Source organism: Brachyhypopomus gauderio, chromosome 6 (genome assembly GCF_052324685.1).
Source record: "Brachyhypopomus gauderio isolate BG-103 chromosome 6, BGAUD_0.2, whole genome shotgun sequence".
NCBI classification, from domain to species: Eukaryota; Metazoa; Chordata; class Actinopteri; order Gymnotiformes; family Hypopomidae; genus Brachyhypopomus; species Brachyhypopomus gauderio.
The window spans coordinates 29,579,193-29,598,543 of NC_135216.1; the positions used below are offsets into that span (position 1 = coordinate 29,579,193).

Below are 19,351 nucleotides of genomic sequence, written 5' to 3' on the forward strand. Positions count from 1 at the left end.
TTTACAGTTGAATCTGATCTTGATTCAACCAATTTTCTTTAACTCATTGATCTTTCTGCAGGAAAATGGCAGAGGCCACTTCTTTAGTAGATCATAACCTCTTCATCTGCCCAGTTTGTCTGGATGTACTGAAGGATCCAGTGACTATTCCCTGTGGACACAGTTTCTGTATGGGGTGTATAAATGACTGCTGGGATCAGAATGATCAGATGGGAATCTATAGCTGTCCTCAGTGCAGAGAGACTTTCACTCAAAGACCTGTTCTACGTAGAAACTACATGTTGGCTAAAGTGCTAGAGAAACTGAAGACAACGGAACTCCAGTCTGAAGTGAAGACAACAGATCTCCAGTCTGAAGTGAAGACAGAACTCCAGTCTGAAGTGAAGAACACAGATCTCCAGTCTGCTCCTCCTGTTCTCTGTTCCACTGGACCTGGAGATGTGGAGTGTGATTTCTGCTCTGAGAAAAAACACAAAGCCACCAAGTTCTGCTTGATGTGTCTGGCTTTCATATGTGAAACTCATCTCCAACCTCACCGTGAAGTTTCTGTTTTGAAAAAGCATAAGCTGATCGAAGCCTCCTCACACCTGAGAGAGATGATCAGCCCTCAGCTGATGGAGATCTACAGTCATTTTAGTCAAAGCTTCATCTGCTTTATGTGCACGATGGAGGACCACAAAGGTCACGATGCAGTGGCAGCTGCTACAGAAAGAGCCCAGAAACAGGTGAGATATGACAATCAAAATATTTACAAAAAACATAATTCAAACATTAAATTTAGCAATATATATATATTTCAATTGATAAATTATAAATGATTATAATTTATAAATTAATAACTGGAACATCACTTTAAATAGAGCAAATTTGTTTCTTTTCATATATCCACCATACCATGTAATTAGTACTTATAAAGAACAAGTCTGTGGGCCTCTGTGCTCATTTGTTTAGGGTTTTGTTTGGATGTCATATTAACCTGAACCTGAAATACTAAATGCAGTTGATATGATCCCTTTTATTTCCCGATAATAAGGTAAATAGGACGGGTTGGTGCCTCCACTGAGTGGAATTTAAAATGTGTAAATCCTACTAAGAAATAAATAAGCAAACAAACAGTGCAGATATACAAACTCTACATCTCTCTGCGCTATGTATGACTTCCAATTACCACACACGGTGTAAGAAATAATCTCTGCATTAACGTGAAATAATACTATCACCATAAACCAGTACAGATTTAGATATTGCCACTGGTAATCCCACAGGTATGACAGTGTTCAACTCGCACAAATTCCATAAACGAATGAAAAATATCCGTCTGAAATAAACGGAGGCTGAGTCGATGTTCGGGAGCGTTGAGGGCTGAAACTTAGCGACCGCTTCACTTTAGATAACCAACAACTCCATGTACTCCCTCCCTCCCTCCCTCCCTCACTCCTTCTCACTCGTTCTCACTGCCCTCTTCAGGCCATGTCCAGGTGTGACAGGAGATCAGGGGTGCATGACGAGGGAAAGATGAAAATGAGGATTTTTCTCACTTATATTTTAGCACACACCACAGCACCGAGCTGCTGCTCACCGACAGTAAGAAACTCCATGGTCCTCACAGCGTGTTCTGGTTCTGTCACACACACACACACACACACACACACACACACACACACACACACACACACACACACACACAAGAGCACACACACGCACGCACACACTCAAGAGCACACACACGTACGCACGCACACACAATCCTTGATCCTTTGCACCTATAGTCACTCTGGGTTACCATGATCACGTTGCGAGTTCACAAGCATACAGCCCAAACACATTTGACCATCCAGTGACATTAAGCTCCTGCATGTATGACCGATATCACACCAACTCACGTAAGCGCTAGAGTCAGTCTCGGCCTTCAGAGTTGCAAACAACAATATTAGTAAAACAATCCGTTATTACTCAAAACATACTACAATATTCACCTTCAGGTAGCCTTCCTAGATTCCTCTACTGTTGACATACTTTGTATGTACCCTGGTAAATGAATCTGCGGTCCTATAGCATGAAACTCTGCGGCAGGGCCGGAGTGGGCCACTTTTTCAGCCCGGGAGTTTCATGCCCAAATCCGGCCCAAAATTGTTTTTCCCTCCCAATCGGCCCAAACTAGAGATTGACATGAGCCGGCCCATCGGGAATCCTCCCGAACCTCCCGATTAGCCACTCCGGCTCTGCTCTGTGGTGTCCCTCTCGTGTCTTCTGTCTTCGTCCCCCCATGTCACTCTAACACGAACCTCCGATGGCCCCCCAGACCTATTTGAGTGGGTGATAGCCCTATAGTAACCTAAATGACTGACAGGTACTAGATAGGTTGCCTAGTACATGATACATATAATGAACAAAATGAGGGTATAATGAACATATATGAAATATATATAATATCTGAATGACTTACCCATGAACTACAATAAATGAACTTTTTTCTTTTTCTTACTCCACTTATATATATTTTTTCTTTCCCAGGGTTACAGTAATAAATCAATTATTGTTATTATTATTAGAAAAATTATAAAACAATGATACATTGTAGAAAAATATATACATTGTTAAATATAGAGAAATTATTTATAAATTATTACATTAGTAATTATTACTAAAGCAACCCAGAATTATCTCAGTCTCAGTCTAAGGTCAAAACACACATGCAGCGACCAAATTCCACTGGTTTGAACCACTGATAACCAACTGAAATTGAAAATGAAAAGTTTAAATGAGAGGTTTATCAGTTAATCGATCATGGGGGATTATGTACAGGCAGTGAATCGAGTACACAATGATGAACCTGTCCTAGACAAAAGAGCCAAAACATGCTCACATACTTCGAATGTGCAAGTGGTAGCTGCTTTCATCACTAACTGAGATCTAGTAAGTTTCGTTTGGCAAGGTCATGTACAGACAGCAGTCACTCATGGAGTTTGGAAACAAATGCACATAAGGGCACGTTCGCGAGGACACGTTCACGAGGGCGCGAGGGCACGTTCACGAGGGCACGTTCACGAGGGCACGTTCACGAGGGTACGTTCATGAGGGTACGTCCTCTCTGGGGAGGCCCCCCCCCCCCCCCCCCCTTCCTGGATAAAACATTTCAGTGGTCCACACACTGATCCAAACAGCACAGCATCAATTATTGCACTGCATCAATGATAAAATAAAAGTAATGGTACAACCTCTTCTCAATCCTCATCCCACTGATAAAATAAAAGTAATGGTACACCCTCTTCTCAATCCTCATCCCACTGATAAAATAAAAGTAATGGTACAACCTCTTCTCAATCCTCATCCCACTGATAAAATAAAAGTAATGGTACACCCTCTTCTCAATCATCATCCCACTGATAAAATAAAAGTAATGGTACACCCTCTTTTTAATCCTCATCCCACTGATAAAATAAAAGTAATGGTACACCCTCTTCCCAATCCTCATCCCACTCAGCAAGTTCTTAAAAGTCATTCTGAATATCAAATTTTCTTGTCTTGTGTATTTATATTTATCTACATATACTTATCTTGTTGATATCTTTGTCTTGGGTCAGGGGCTTATTTTTCTATCAAGGCATTTTGCTTGGCTTGTCTACAATTAAAAGAAAACATAAAAATAAAGACATTTCTCTAAAGACTTGATGATTACATAGACTACATAGACCTGATTTTTTTTATCTCTAACATTTTTGTCAAAATTAATTCTCAGTTATCATGCTGATTTGTCTGAGCTCCTCAATGACTAAGACAGGAGTCATTTTTATTTCACTAGGCTGAGGGGTTAACAAATAATTAATGGCAATCAGAATGACATTACTGCACATATTTTATAAGCTAGTGATTATTTCCTTTGGTGTAAACACATGGCATATGGCTCTTGGTCATGATTAGACAATTCTATATTTCAGTCACTGGTGGTACTGTCTCATTACATTTTGTTCTGAAATGATTGTTCGAACAAAAACGTATCATTGTAATATTATTGACGTATTATGTAGTGTGGAGAATATTAGGGCGTACTCACACTAGGCTCTGTGATCCGGGCCCGGGCACGGTTGCCTGCCGAAGCACGGTTCGTTTGGCTAGTGTGAGCGCTCCAACCGTGCCCGGGCCCGGATCAGTTAACCGTGCTCGGGCCCGCTTTGAAGAGGTGGGCCAGGGCACGATTCAAGTGGACTCGGGCACGGTTCGCTTCTAGTGTGAGCGCTATCCGTGCCCGGGCCCGCTTGGTGCCTCGTCTGATTGGTTCATTTCGCTGGAACTCAAACATGACATCAGTGATGCGACGCTCACGTTAAACAGTCATAGCGGCAAAGCGATTAGCAGACAATCGTTGTGTTAAATGATCGATAAATCTGTGCTTGCACCGTGTTTCTGCACTCCCAAAACGACTCCAAAAATACAATAAAAAGAGAATCGTGAACTCCATAGTGTTGTGCGAGCGCGCTTTTTTTCCAAATAAAGCGGCGTTGTGATGACGTAAGCGTGCTCGGGCCGGGTTGCTGAAGCGAGTGTGAGTGCAGGCCAGAGGGGGAGTGGGGAGGGGGGATAACCGGGCCCCAGCACGGATCCAGCAAACCGTGCCTAGTGTGAGTACGCCCTTAGATTATTGGAGAATATTGGAGAATAATGCTTTCTTAACTAAGGCCATGTGCTTTCTTTACTTTACTAAGTACAAGTGGTGTATTTAATCGGATCAATTTAGAATGACATTGGAAAGAGTATTAAAGTAGAGAATATTTGTTTTTAGGCTCTAGATTAGTATCTTAGAATCTATACATTTGGTGTCTATGTTCTTATCACTGAAAAGCAGCGTTACATCTGATCTAACTGAGAAATGCTGCCTGAGTAGTCAGACGAGATGACGTCTGCGCAGCCTGTACACATCTAACAGACAAGATGAGGAATGTGAATACACGACAGCATCAAAGCTCAAGATATAAATTAATATGCACTGGATAAATGCCAGTAATGTTCATTATCTTTGACATAACTCACCAGTAGATGAATATATTGTACTAACCCTCTCCACCATCAGCCAGTGAGGAGACCAGTGTAGGACCTCTCCTCCATCAGCTAGTGAGGAGACCAGTGTAGGACCTCTCCTCCATCAGCTAGTGAGGAGACCAGTGTAGGACCTCTCCTCCATCAGCCAGTGAGGAGACCAGTGTAGGACCTCTCCTCCATCAGCTAGTGAGGAGACCAGTGTAGGACCTCTCCTCCATCAGATAGTGAGGAGACCAGTGTAGGACCTCTCCTCCATCAGCTAGTGAGGAGACCAGTGTAGGACCTCTCCTCCATCAGCTAGTGAGGAGACCAGTGTAGGACCTCTCCTCCATCAGCTAGTGAGGAGACCAGTGTAGGACCTCTCCTCCATCAGACAGTGAGGAGACCAGTGTAGGACCTCTCCTCCATCAGCTAGTCAGGAGACCAGTGTAGGACCTCTCCTCCATCAGCTAGTGAGGAGACTAGTGTTGTCACACTTTGGGATAGTTCAGCTTTAAATGAACCTCCATCTTGTCTGTGTCTCCTAACAGTGTTCTGCACAGACAGCAGTGGAGGACAGTGAGAAGATCTTTACTGAACTGATCTGCTCCATTGAGAAAAAGCGCTGTGAGGTGAGAGAGCTGATCAGAGCTCAGGAGAAGGCTGAACTGAGTCCAGCTGAAGGACTCCTGGATCAACTGGATCAGGAGATCACTGATCTTAAGAGGAGAGACACTGAGCTGGAGCAGCTCTCCCACACAGAAGATCACATCCATTTCCTCCAGGTAACAAACACTCAGATACAGAGGAACCTGCTCCTCATGAAGTTTCTATAAACACTCAGATACAGAGGAACCTGCTCCTCGTGAAGTTTCTATAAAACTTCACACAAAATGCGCACGTGTGCACCACAGCCCCCTAGTAATTACTAGTGTGTGTGTGTGTGTGTGTGTGTGTGTGTTTTATCACTGTACAGAGTAAATGCAGAGGACAAATTTCAATTGGGGTGAAAATCACAATTGACAAATATGGAACATTACATTTACTCATTTAAAATCACAGTGAAAATGTGTCTAATAACAAATGTGTCTTTGGTTTAATTTGTGATTTCATTCATTACTCTTGTTCACCTGTATCTTTCTCCACTATGTTTTCTTCTCTTTGTAGAGTTTCCAGTCTCTCTGTGTCTCTTCTGGATCTGATGATTCATCCAGCATCTCTGTCCATCAACATCTCTCATTTGATGGAGTGAAGAAATCTCTCTCTAATCTGAAAGAGCGAATAGAGGAATTCTGTAAGAAGGATTTCAACAATATCCGTCCACATGGTAAGAGGAGCTGTCCTGTTCAGAAACATGATGGAAATGTTATAGAGAGTTATCAGATTTCATACACTAAATAGAAGGATTTAATATGCTTTTAAAATTGTAGCATTTCTGCTGCTCTGTACTAGTAAATATAATTAATTCAGTTCTGTGTTTGGACTTTCTGTTTCTGTTTTGTTTACCCAAAACAGTCACAAATACAGAGAGAGAGAGAGAGAGAGAGAGAGAGAGAGAGAGAGAGAGAGAGAGAGAGAGAGAGACTGAGAGACAGATAGAGAAAGACTGAGCAATAGACATGAAGAGAAATAAATGAAGAGAAAGAAAGAACAAAAGACAGACAGATACCCAGACATGTACAGACAGACACATATACACAGACAGACAGATACACAGATGTACAGATATAGGGAAATAGGAAGAGTGAAAGAACCTTCCACTCAGTAATATTCACTGATCTTCCCTGACGTTCATTATTAAAAGAAACATTAGAGAGTGTTTTGTTCATAAACACATAATCTACATATTCTGATCATTTTCTGTATTTCTGGATGGAGCACTTGGGTCTCATTCATTCATTTTGTTGGACCATTTGATTCTGTTTATGCACAGGTGCAGCAGTTCAGATTTTGTCCTCAGAGCCAAAGACCAGAAGAGACTTCCTGAAATGTAACACACACACACACACACACACACACACACACACACACACACACACACACACACACACACACACACACACACACACACACACACCTAAAGACCAGAGGAGACTTACTGAAATGTAACACACACACACACACACACACACACACACACACACACACACACACACACACACACACACACACCTAAAGAACAGAGGGGACTTTCTGAAATGTAACTCTCTCTCTCTCTCTCTCTCTCACACACACACACACACACCTAAAGACCAGAGGAGACTTTCTGAAATGTAACACTCTCACACACACACACTCCCCCCCCCCCCCCCACACACACACACACACACACGTAAAGACGAGAGGAGACTTCCTGAAATATAACACACACAAATACTCACACTAACTCACACACACACACAAAGACCATTGTAATAACAACTTAACCGTTTTTTACACACTCACATACAATTAACACAGACACACATACTGCTCTCTCTCTCTCTCTCTCTCACACTCTCTTACCACTTTCTCACAAGTCACACAGCACTTTCTCTCTCTCTCTCTCTCTCTCTCTCTCTCTCTCTCCCTCTCTCTCTCTCTCTCTCTCTCACACACACACACACACACACACACACACACACACACACACACACGAGTGTATCCCTGATGTGTGTAAGTGTGTGTAGGGGTGTATCTCTGACGTGTGTATGTGTGTGTAGGAGTGTATCCCTGATGTGTGTATGTGTGTGTATGAGTGTATATGTGATGTGGTGTGTAGGAGTGTATCTGTGATGTGGTGTGTAGGAGTGTACATGTGATGTGTGTGTATGTGTGTGTAGGAGTGTATCTGTGATGTGTGTGTATGTGTGTGTAGGAGTGTATCTGTGATGTATGTGTATGTGTGTGTAGGAGTGTATCTGTGATGTGTGTATGTGTGTGTAGGAGTTTATATGTAATGTGGTGTGTGTAGGAGTGTATCCCTGATGTGTGTATGTGTGTGTATGAGTGTATATGTGATGTGTGTGTATGTGTGTGTAGGAGTGTATCTGTGATGTGTGTATGTGTGTGTAGGAGTGTATTCCTGATGTGTGTATGTGTGTGTATGAGTGTATATGTGATGTGTGTGTATGTGTGTGTAGGAGTGTATCTGTGATGTGTGTATGTGTGTGTAGGGCTGTATCCCTGATGTGTGTATGTGTGTGTAGAAGTGTATCTGTGACATGGGGTGAGCAGTGACTGTCCCTCAGATTGTGTCAGGTGTAAATGTACTTTGTGTGAATGTGTTGTGTATAAATGTGTGTGTATGTGTTGTGTATAAATGTGTGTGCATGTGTTGTGTGTAAATCCTCTTTGTTTCAGATTTCTGTCAGCTGACTCTGGATCCCAACACAGTTCACCGGCGCCTCAGTCTGTCTGAGAGGAACCGAGTGGTGAGATGGAGTGGGGAGATCCAGCCATACTCCACACACCCTGACAGATTTGACCACTGGGCTCAGGTGTTGAGTAAGGAGAGAGTGTGTGGACGCTGTTACTGGGAGGTGGAGTGGACTAGTGGGGGAGGGGTGTCCATAGCAGTCTCATATAAAGAGATCAGCAGGAAAGGAAATGGTTATGATTGTGGGTTTGGACTCAACCCTCAGTCCTGGAGTCTGGAATGTTTTTCTTCTCTCTCTTTCTGGCACAACAACATTCAGACTGAGATCCCAGATCCACCATCTTCCAGAATAGGAGTGTATGTGGATCACAGTGCAGGAACTCTGTCCTTCTACAGAGTCTCTGACACAATGAGTCTCCTACACACAGTCCACACCACATTCACTCAGCCCCTCTACGCTGGGTTCTGGGCTGCTTCATGTTCAACTATCAGGTTGTGCGATCCCAAATAATGTGATTGTGGTATTTTGTATTTAGTAATGGAGATGAAACATTACTGCACATTAATCCGACTCTGGTCCTCTGTGTATTATTCTGAGTAATTATTCTCTGATGTTTCTCAGATAGTTGACATTGTTCATTTCTCCAGATGTTTCTCTTCTGCTGTATATGGGATGAACTGGGAATCAACTCTTGTGTTGATTTATATTAGTTAAAATGTAAATAAAATTATAATGTAATTTAAGATATAAATTAAAATATTATATTATATTAGTCCTCACTGTATACAATAAGGATAAGATAAGCACTGCAAAACAGTTTCTCTTTAAATTTCTCCGTCGTTAGATTTAATTGTAACATGTATATATCAGTAGCGAACCGTGACCATTATACCTGGGCCCGCTCCCCCCTTCGATCTCCATGAAATTTTATCAGTTGTTAGGGCACATGACTCAGAGGTCACAGGTCAAAGCTGGCCACGATTGTCCAATAGGGGGCGCTATAACATGGGAAAAACTGTTTCTCAGAAACAATTAGTCACATCAAGCCAAAACTTTACAGTCATCATCAGGGGCCCAAGTGGTATAAAGGCACACAATGATGACATCACTCAAAAAACATAGCCGCCATGAGCCAATTAAATTTTTATTTGAATTAATTGGCCATTTGACAGACTTACAATTGCCCAATCAACATGAAACCTCACCACTATGCATATCTCAGGACTGTGTGTCATGCTGTGCAGTTTTGAAACATTTGGCCATTGGTGGCGCTATTTGAGAAAATGATGCATAACTCCTCCAAATTTTCACTTGGGAGCAGTACACCTGACAACTTTGCAATTCCTATTAAAAAATGCAAAGTTTTGTCACATTCATTGTTTGAAAATAGCTCTTTACAAACTAGTCATAGGAATTTTTATTTTTGTGATTGGTCCATTTTCCTATTATATGACCTATATTGCTATAACTCATAAACCATATATGCAATCAACTGCCATGCCAAGTTTGGTTCAAATTGGCCTGTCGGGGGCGCTACAGTACCCAAAAACCTAAGAAAAAATAAAAACTCATGCTGCAATCTTGTTATGCAGAATACAGACAAGTAATGGGGCTTGTATGATTCAGATCAATGAGTTCTATAACATTGCAATTACATTTCATAACAAAAAGCGCACTGCCTGACCAGAAATGAACCTTTTAATTCACCAAAATGTCCTATTGCATTACTGAGATTAATGAAATATCAGTATGGTAGTACTTGGGCTCCATCTAGTGGCCAAATTCCGGAACTGACTGAAAACTATTGCTCACATGAAACACCACACAAACACACACACAAAGCTGATCTCAGCATGTGATTTAGTTCTGTGATCTGAATCATTTTGCCAATACACATTATTTTGATCCTTTTGGGCCTTTAGTGCCCCAATTGAACCTTTTTTGCACATTGATTTATTTGTGCATTTTTTCCACTCAAACAGCTTCTTTTCACTTTTGGGTCTAAATGACCTATTGGGCCTATTGCCTATTGAGGCCATGAGGCCTATTCGTGTGTGAACCCGCCAATTGCCGCTTGCGGCTATATATTTTTTATATTCATTCTGTTTTGAGTTTAACCGGAGATTTTCCTAATCCTCTTAGCTGCATTTTCTTCATTAAAAGAAACGAAGAAAGAAACGTTTCTTGTTGGTACGACAGGGTCACAGAACATTTTCTTGAAAAGGAACGGGTAGAATTTACGTATAAATAAACCGACACATGTAGGCCGAAATTGAGATTCCCCTCCTTGAAAGACCAGCATCCGCCACTGATATACACCCAGTCCCAGAACCCCAGGACAGGTGTGAGGTGCCTCTGACTCATGAAACTGAAAGTAATTGTGCTGCAAATAATTTGACTCATATCTCTGGTGACACCTACTGGTCATTCATATCATGTCATCTTGCTAATATAAATATATATACGTTTTGAATATTTTAAACATACCAGTGTTTAAAATACATTAAAATACACCATGTATTATTTAACACCATGTATTATTTAACAATAAGAAACAAATAATGACTATAGGGATCGTAGGTATTGTTAAGGTATTTATTATCTGTTAGTGACTTCACATTGGGTGTTACATATCAACACAAAGGTTCTGTATGATATGCACGTGACTGTGTTAATGTAAAAGCTTCTTTTGCTAATAATCTCCAGCCAAAGGCTGTGCAATTTTATACCTCTGTATGTGTTAGTGTTTTTGTTACATTGAGAATATATTATATTTTGAGTTAGAATATTTCTTAGATGTAAAATTTGTTTGAAATCAGTCTTATTGGTGTTGCTCAACACTGATGCCACAGACTGTATCTCCTCACAAAGCTGCTGTACATTGTGCCCACTAGAGGGCAGTAAACAAGGCCTAACAAACAAAATAATCAAGAGAAAACTGCAGCCCCAACCACAGCCCCAACCACAGCTCCTACTGCACTCCCTACTGGTCCCACCACATCCCCTACTGCTGCCCCTATTGCCCTGCCACAGCCCCTACTGCTGCCCCTATTGCCCCTGCCACAGCCCCTAGTGCTGCCCCTATTGCCCCGCCACAGCCCCTACCGCTGCACCTATTGCCCCGCCACAGCCCCTACCGCTGCCCCTATTGCCCCGCCACAGCCCCTACCGCTGCCCCTATTGCCCTGCCACAGCCCCTACCGCTGCCCCTATTGCCCCTGCCACAGCCCCTACCGCTGCCCCTACTGCCCCGCCACAGCTCCTACCGCTGCCCCTATTGCCCTGCCACAGATCCTACCGCTGCCCCTATTGCCCCTGCCACAGCCCCTACCGCTGCCCCTATTGCCCCGCCACAGCCCCTACCGCTGCCCCTATTGCCCCGCCACAGCCCCTACCGCTGCCCCTATTGCCCCGCCACAGCCCCTACCGCTGCCCCTATTGCCCCGCCACAGCCCCTACCGCTGCCCCTATTGCCCCGCCACAGCCCCTACCGCTGCCCCTATTGCCCCGCCACAGCCCCTACCGCTGCCCCTATTGACCCGCCACAGCCCCTACCGCTGCCCCTATTGCCCTGCCACAGCCCCTACTGCCCTGCCACAGCCCCTACTGCTGCCCCTATTGCCCTGCCACAGCCCCTACCGCTGCCCCTACTGCCCCGCCACAGCTCCTACCGCTGCCCCTATTGCCCCGCCACAGATCCTACCGCTGCCCCTATTGCCCCTGCCACAGCCCCTACCGCTGCCCCTATTGCCCCTGCCACAGCCCCTACCGCTGCCCCTATTACCCCGCCACAGCCCCTACCGCTGCCCCTATTGCCCCGCCACAGCCCCTACCGCTGCCCCATTGCCCCGCCACAGCCCCTACCGCTGCCCCTATTGCCCCGCCACAGCCCCTACCGCTGCCCCTATTGCCCCGCCACAGCCCCTACCGCTGCCCCTATTGCCCCGCCACAGCCCCTACCGCTGCCCCTATTGCCCCGCCACAGCCCCTACCGCTGCCCCTATTGACCCGCCACAGCCCCTACTGCTGCCCCTATTGCCCTGCTACAGCCCCTACTGCCCTGCCACAGCCCCTACTGCTGCCCCTATTGCCCTGCCACAGCCCCTACCGCTGCCCCTATTGCCCCGCCACAGCCCCTACCGTTGCCCCTATTGCCCTGCCACAGCCCCTACCGCTGCCCCTATTGCCCTGCCACAGCCCCTACTGCTGCCCCTATTGCCCTGCTACAGCCCCTATTGCCCTGCCACAGCCCCTACTGCTGCCCCTATTGCCCCTGCCACAGCCCCTACCGCTGCGCCTATTGCCCCTCCACAGCTCCTACCGCTGCCCCTATTGCCCCGCCACAGCCCCTACCGCTGCCCCTATTGCCCCGCCACAGCCCCTACCGCTGCCCCTACTGCCCCGCCACAGCTCCTACCGCTGCCCCTATTGCCCCGCCACAGATCCTACCGCTGCCCCTATTGCCCCTGCCACAGCCCCTACCGCTGCCCCTATTGCCCCTGCCACAGCCCCTACCGCTGCCCCTATTGCCCCGCCACAGCCCCTACCGCTGCCCCTATTGCCCCGCCACAGCCCCTACCGCTGCCCCTATTGCCCCGCCACAGCCCCTACCGCTGCCCCTATTGCCCCGCCACAGCCCCTACCGCTGCCCCTATTGACCCGCCACAGCCCCTACCGCTGCCCCTATTGCCCTGCTACAGCCCCTACTGCCCTGCCACAGCCCCTACTGCTGCCCCTATTGCCCTGCCACAGCCCCTACCGCTGCCCCTATTGCCCTGCCACAGCCCCTACCGCTGCCCCTATTGCCCTGCCACAGCCCCTACTGCTGCCCCTATTGCCCTGCTACAGCCCCTATTGCCCTGCCACAGCCCCTACTGCTGCCCCTATTGCCCCTGCCACAGCCCCTACCGCTGCCCCTACTGCCCCGCCACAGCCCCTACCGCTGCGCCTATTGCCCCTGCCACAGCCCCTACCGCTGCCCCTACTGCCCCGCCACAGCTCCTACCGCTGCCCCTATTGCCCTGCCACAGATCCTACCGCTGCCCCTATTGCCCCTGCCACAGCCCCTACCGCTGCCCCTATTGCCCCTGCCACAGCCCCTACCGCTGCCCCTATTGCCCCGCCACAGCCCCTACCGCTGCCCCTATTGCCCCGCCACAGCCCCTACCGCTGCCCCTATTGCCCCGCCACAGCCCCTACCGCTGCCCCTATTGCCCCGCCACAGCCCCTACCGCTGCCCCTATTGCCCCGCCACAGCCCCTACCGCTGCCCCTATTGACCCGCCACAGCCCCTACTGCTGCCCCTATTGCCCTGCTACAGCCCCTACTGCCCTGCCACAGCCCCTACTGCTGCCCCTATTGCCCTGCCACAGCCCCTACCGCTGCCCCTATTGCCCCGCCACAGCCCCTACCGTTGCCCCTATTGCCCTGCCACAGCCCCTACCGCTGCCCCTATTGCCCTGCCACAGCCCCTACTGCTGCCCCTATTGCCCTGCCACAGCCCCTACTGCTGCCCCTATTGCCCTGCCACAGCCCCTACCGCTGCCCCTATTGCCCTGCTACAGCCCCTACTGCCCTGCCACAGATCCTACCGCTGCCCCTATTGCCCCTGCCACAGCCCCTACCGCTGCCCCTATTGCCCCTGCCACAGCCCCTACCGCTGCCCCTATTGCCCCGCCACAGCCCCTACCGCTGCCCCTATTGCCCCGCCACAGCCCCTACCGCTGCCCCTATTGCCCCGCCACAGCCCCTACCGCTGCCCCTATTGCCCCGCCACAGCCCCTACCGCTGCCCCTATTGACCCGCCACAGCCCCTACTGCTGCCCCTATTGCCCTGCTACAGCCCCTACTGCCCTGCCACAGCCCCTACTGCTGCCCCTATTGCCCTGCCACAGCCCCTACCGCTGCCCCTACTGCCCCGCCACAGCTCCTACCGCTGCCCCTATTGCCCCGCCACAGATCCTACCGCTGCCCCTATTGCCCCTGCCACAGCCCCTACCGCTGCCCCTATTGCCCCTGCCACAGCCCCTACCGCTGCCCCTATTGCCCCGCCACAGCCCCTACCGCTGCCCCTATTGCCCCGCCACAGCCCCTACCGCTGCCCCTATTGCCCCGCCACAGCCCCTACCGCTGCCCCTATTGCCCCGCCACAGCCCCTACCGCTGCCCCTATTGCCCCGCCACAGCCCCTACCGCTGCCCCTATTGACCCGCCACAGCCCCTACCGCTGCCCCTATTGCCCTGCCACAGCCCCTACTGCTGCCCCTATTGCCCTGCCACAGCCCCTACCGTTGCCCCTATTGCCCTGCCACAGCCCCTACCGCTGCCCCTATTGCCCTGCCACAGCCCCTACCGCTGCCCCTATTGCCCTGCTACAGCCCCTATTGCCCTGCCACAGCCCCTACTGCTGCCCCTATTGCCCCTGCCACAGCCCCTACCGCTGCGCCTATTGCCCCTCCACAGCTCCTACCGCTGCCCCTATTGCCCCGCCACAGCCCCTACCGCTGCCCCTATTGCCCCGCCACAGCCCCTACCGCTGCCCCTACTGCCCCGCCACAGCTCCTACCGCTGCCCCTATTGCCCCGCCACAGATCCTACCGCTGCCCCTATTGCCCCTGCCACAGCCCCTACCGCTGCCCCTATTGCCCCGCCACAGCCCCTACCGCTGCCCCTATTGCCCCGCCACAGCCCCTACCGCTGCCCCTATTGACCCGCCACAGCCCCTACCGCTGCCCCTATTGCCCTGCCACAGCCCCTACTGCTGCCCCTATTGCCCTGCCACAGCCCCTACCGCTGCCCCTATTGCCCTGCCACAGCCCCTACCGCTGCCCCTATTGCCCTGCCACAGCCCCTACTGCTGCCCCTATTGCCCCTGCCACAGCCCCTACCGCTGCCCCTACTGCCCCGCCACAGCCCCTACCGCTGCGCCTATTGCCCCTCCACAGCCCCTACCGCTGCCCCTATTGCCCCGCCACAGCCCCTACCGCTGCCCCTATTGCCCCGCCACAGCCCCTACCGCTGCGCCTATTGCCCCGCCACAGCCCCTACCGCTGCGCCTATTGCCCCTCCACAGCCCCTACCGCTGCCCCTATTGCCCTGCCACAGCCCCTACTGCTGCCCCTATTGCCCTGCTACAGCCCCTACTGCCCTGCCACAGCCCCTACCGCTGCCCCTATTGCCCTGCCACAGCCCCTACTGCTGCCCCTATTGCCCTGCCACAGCCCCTACTGCTGCCCCTATTGCCCTGCCACAGCCCCTACTGCTGCCCCTATTGCCCTGCCACAGCCCCTACTGCTGCCCCTATTGCCCTGCCACAGCCCCTAGTGCTGCCCCTATTGCCCTGCCACAGCCCTTACTGCTGCCCCTATTGCCCCTGCCACAGCCCCTACCGCTGCCCCTATTGCCCCGCCACAGCCCCTACTGCTGCCCCTATTGCCCTGCTACAGCCCCTACTGCCCTGCCACAGCCCCTACTGCTGCCCCTATTGCCCTGCCACAGCCCCTACTGCTGCCCCTATTGCCCTGCCACAGCCCCTAGTGCTGCCCTTATTGCCCTGCCACAGCCCCTACCGCTGCCCCTATTGCCCTGCCACAGCCCCTAGTGCTGCCCCTATTGCCCTGCCACAGCCCTTACTGCTGCCCCTATTGCCCCTGCCACAGCCCCTACCGCTGCCCCTATTGCCCCGCCACAGCCCCTACCGCTGCCTCTATTGCCCTGCCACAGCCCCTACTGCTGCCCCTATTGCCCCGCCACAGCCCCTACCGCTGCCCCTATTGCCCCGCCACAGCCCCTACTGCTGCCCCTATTGCCCCTTCCACAGCCCCTACTGCTGCCCCTATTGCCCCTTCCACAGCCCCTACTGCTGCCCCTATTGCCCCGCCACAGCCCCTACCGCTGCCTCTATTGCCCTGCCACAGCCCCTACTGCTGCCCCTATTGCCCCGCCACAGCCCCTACCGCTGCCCCTATTGCCCCGCCACAGCCCCTACTGCTGCCCCTATTGCCCCTTCCACAGCCCCTACTGCTGCCCCTATTGCCCCTTCCACAGCCCCTACTGCTGCCCCTATTGCCCTGCCACAGCCCCTACTGCTGCCACTATTGCCCCGCCACAGCCCCTACTGCTGCCCCTTCTGGTTTTGCTGGAACCCTGCATTCCTCTATCTTAGGCCACATTACTGCCCCTAACACAACACCAATTAAGAGAACAAGTGATGCTAATGTTATACATCCAACAAATATTAAAACACATTTAACCATAGTTGTATCTGCATATTCTATACTTCTTCCAGTTTTTACTGTTTTTGAAGTTTTAGTAATGTTTGATACAGTAATAACATTCAGGTTCAAACTGCTTCTGACATTCAGTGATTTGTTGAAAGTTAGTCCTCTGTCCTTCGTAAGGTTTGGGAAGGTGTCTATAAATAATACAGTCAAAAATATACATGTAAACAACTGCAAAAATATACATTTAAGTTGTTTCTTAAGTCACGGCTCAGTACAGAGACCAAATCATTAGTTCCAGTCACCTGTTCTCAGTGTTAATACTAACACTACTAATACTAACACTACTGCTGAACACGTTAGCTTAGAAGCATTGTGTCGAGTCTCTGTGTAGTTGGATGAATTTTTCTTCTACTGAACTGTATTTTTATCACTAGATAAAATGAATTAAATTAAATGTTGTACATGACACAAAGTCACGTGTAGAGAGAGAGGAGAACGGTAACGGGACATTTCACACCAAGAACAGCCTGCCTGTGTCAGGACACTGAAACGGGGTCATGACTGGGTCTCCCAGCAGGACAGTCACACTTCCTTCACTCAAACACACAGCGTGGTTCACTGATCACAGAGTGGAGGTTTTCCAGTGGTCAGTGTCCAGTGGTCAGTATAAACTAAAATGAGGAAATCCCTGTGGGGTGAAACAAGGGATCCACAAGTACTGACCAAGAGCTCTGAGGAAAATTGAGACAATTCTAGAAACATCTACAACCACCTTAAGATTCTTTGTCTGAACAACATAAACTTAAGATTATCAGTGGGATAACCAAGAATAACTGTAAGTGTGTAGGTTCTGTTATAATCCCTGATCATGAGTCTTAGGCTTGAGTGATGTTCACATTTGTAAACACTCTTGAAGTCAAATTGTCCTTCACAAGTTATGACTGGACCACAAGGTGCAGGACGTATTCCTCCATCTCTCATTCTTCTCTCTTCTTCTCTACTGAGACACCAGAGACCAGTATGATGGGCACCACTGAGATTAGCAAGTAAAGGGAAAAAACGTCCAAAGACAAAACCTCTGAAGACAGTACTAGACTAACAGAAGTACTAGACTGTCTGATCCTGGCAGGACTAAAACTAGAACTTGGAGAAGAACAGGAGATGGTGGGACACCGTCCTAGACCACTCAGGGTCCCAACAGAGAAGATGTTAATGATAGAGGAATCCTGTAGACCTTGAGCTGTGTCTGCTGCTGCTACTCCTCGTTATTTGACCCCTTATAGAAACATTACAAATATAAACTCTGACCTCACAATCAACAAAGAAACAAATGTAAACCCCGTCCTCACATTTATCAAATAAATGAATAAATAAATGTAAACCCCGTCCTCACATTTATCAAATAAATGAATAAATAAATGTAAACCCCGTCCTCACATTTATCAAATAAATGAATAAATAAATGTAAACCCCGTCCTCACATTTATCAAATAAATGAATAAATAAATGTAAACCCTGTCCTCACAACGAGCACACAAATACACAACTTTAAACCTCAGTTTAGCAAGAAACAGACAACAAATATACTTAGCAAACAAATAAAAAAATAAAAACCCAATCTCACATTCAACACATAAATAAATATAAATTCCTCCCTCTGATAAAATATATTCTAATAGATTTTTAATTTTTAGGCTAAAGCTGTAACTCAGCAGTGAAGGTGTCCTATAATCCTGACAATCCTACAATAGCACATCTTAGAAAAAATACAATTACATCACTATAAAAAACTTATTTAAAAAATTTTATTTTCTTAATTTTAAAACTTAATTACAACAAAATGAACTCACCATTTTATAACTTTCACACCAGCAGATATGCCTCCTCTCAGTTCCACTCTGGTCAAGTGTTTGGAGACTCAGAAATGACTTTGACAACTGATAAGATACTGAATTATTAATGACATTATAAGCATATCACACATTTTAAAGGAACCCAAGGTGAACACAAAGCTTTTACACGCACTCACATGTCGGTGAGAAACAGCAGTCAATCGTGCACAGTGTTAACCAGAAGAATCAGCCACCAGGTTCTGGACGTGTTTGAGTTTATTTGTGTCTCCCCTTTCTTTTGTATTTTCTGTGCTGTGTTTTAATAGGTAGATCGCTTCATTCTCCGTGTTAATTCCATGGTCAATTGGAGACCGCATCTGGAGCTGAGCGACTGTGTTTGCGCTACAGAGGGTTTTCATATCCGCTTGGATGGATGTGCGTGTGGTGCTCGTTTGTAGGAACTATATCAACAACTCCTTGCCGAGTCTTTTCACAACACGCGTTCTCGTGCCGCAGTCCTGTCGGTATTGGTATTTTGTTCAATGGGATTTTTCCCCCTAATCCTCCTGGGATTCCTTTTCTAAGTTTCTCTCTGCGCCATTCGTGTCCACTCAAGTTTTCTACTTACCTGTTTTGTAGCGACGTCAGACTCGAAACGCGAAATCGAACTGAATCGATTCATTTGAATCACGGTGTGTTTCGAAGTCTGTATCGAAAGGGGAAAGTCACGTGACTGTTCCAAAAACGGGTTTCGTTTTAGTCCGCACTTAAGTTCAAGCAGCTGGTCTGAGATGTATTTGTATAGCGCTTTTCACAACACATGTTGTCACAAAGCAGCTTTACAGGATTTACAAGGTTAACAATACTATGGGTCCAAATCCCTAATGAGCAAGCCAGAGGCGACAGTGGCGAGGAAAAACTCC

At 48.2% G+C, this 19,351-nt stretch overlaps 1 protein-coding gene and 1 long non-coding RNA gene across 4 annotated transcripts in view; one reads left to right on the plus strand and one right to left on the minus strand.

Annotated features, from left to right (window-relative positions):
* The window catches only part of LOC143517631 (tripartite motif-containing protein 16-like protein), an 11,992-nt gene extending 642 nt beyond the window's left edge, over positions 1–11,350 (plus strand). For both annotated transcript variants that reach the window (XM_077010348.1, XM_077010349.1), the window contains exons 2-6: positions 62–725; positions 5,568–5,801; positions 6,184–6,343; positions 6,950–7,006; positions 8,359–11,350. In XM_077010348.1, coding sequence (XP_076866463.1) covers positions 62–725; positions 5,568–5,801; positions 6,184–6,343; positions 6,950–7,006; positions 8,359–8,885 — 1,642 coding nt within the window. In that variant the 3' untranslated portion in view covers positions 8,886–11,350. The remainder of the gene's footprint in view (positions 1–61; positions 726–5,567; positions 5,802–6,183; positions 6,344–6,949; positions 7,007–8,358) is intronic.
* LOC143517636 (uncharacterized) lies at positions 3,128–19,127 on the minus strand. 2 transcript variants are annotated; one of them, XR_013132003.1, is made up of 4 exons: positions 18,626–19,127; positions 18,447–18,533; positions 6,147–6,285; positions 3,128–3,622 (listed from the first exon to the last, which is right to left on the minus strand). It is a non-coding gene; the product is annotated as an uncharacterized LOC143517636 (long non-coding RNA). The 2 variants fall into 2 exon arrangements; XR_013132002.1 differs by having other exon boundaries at positions 18,447–19,127.
* Between the last annotated feature and the right edge of the window lie 224 nt (positions 19,128–19,351).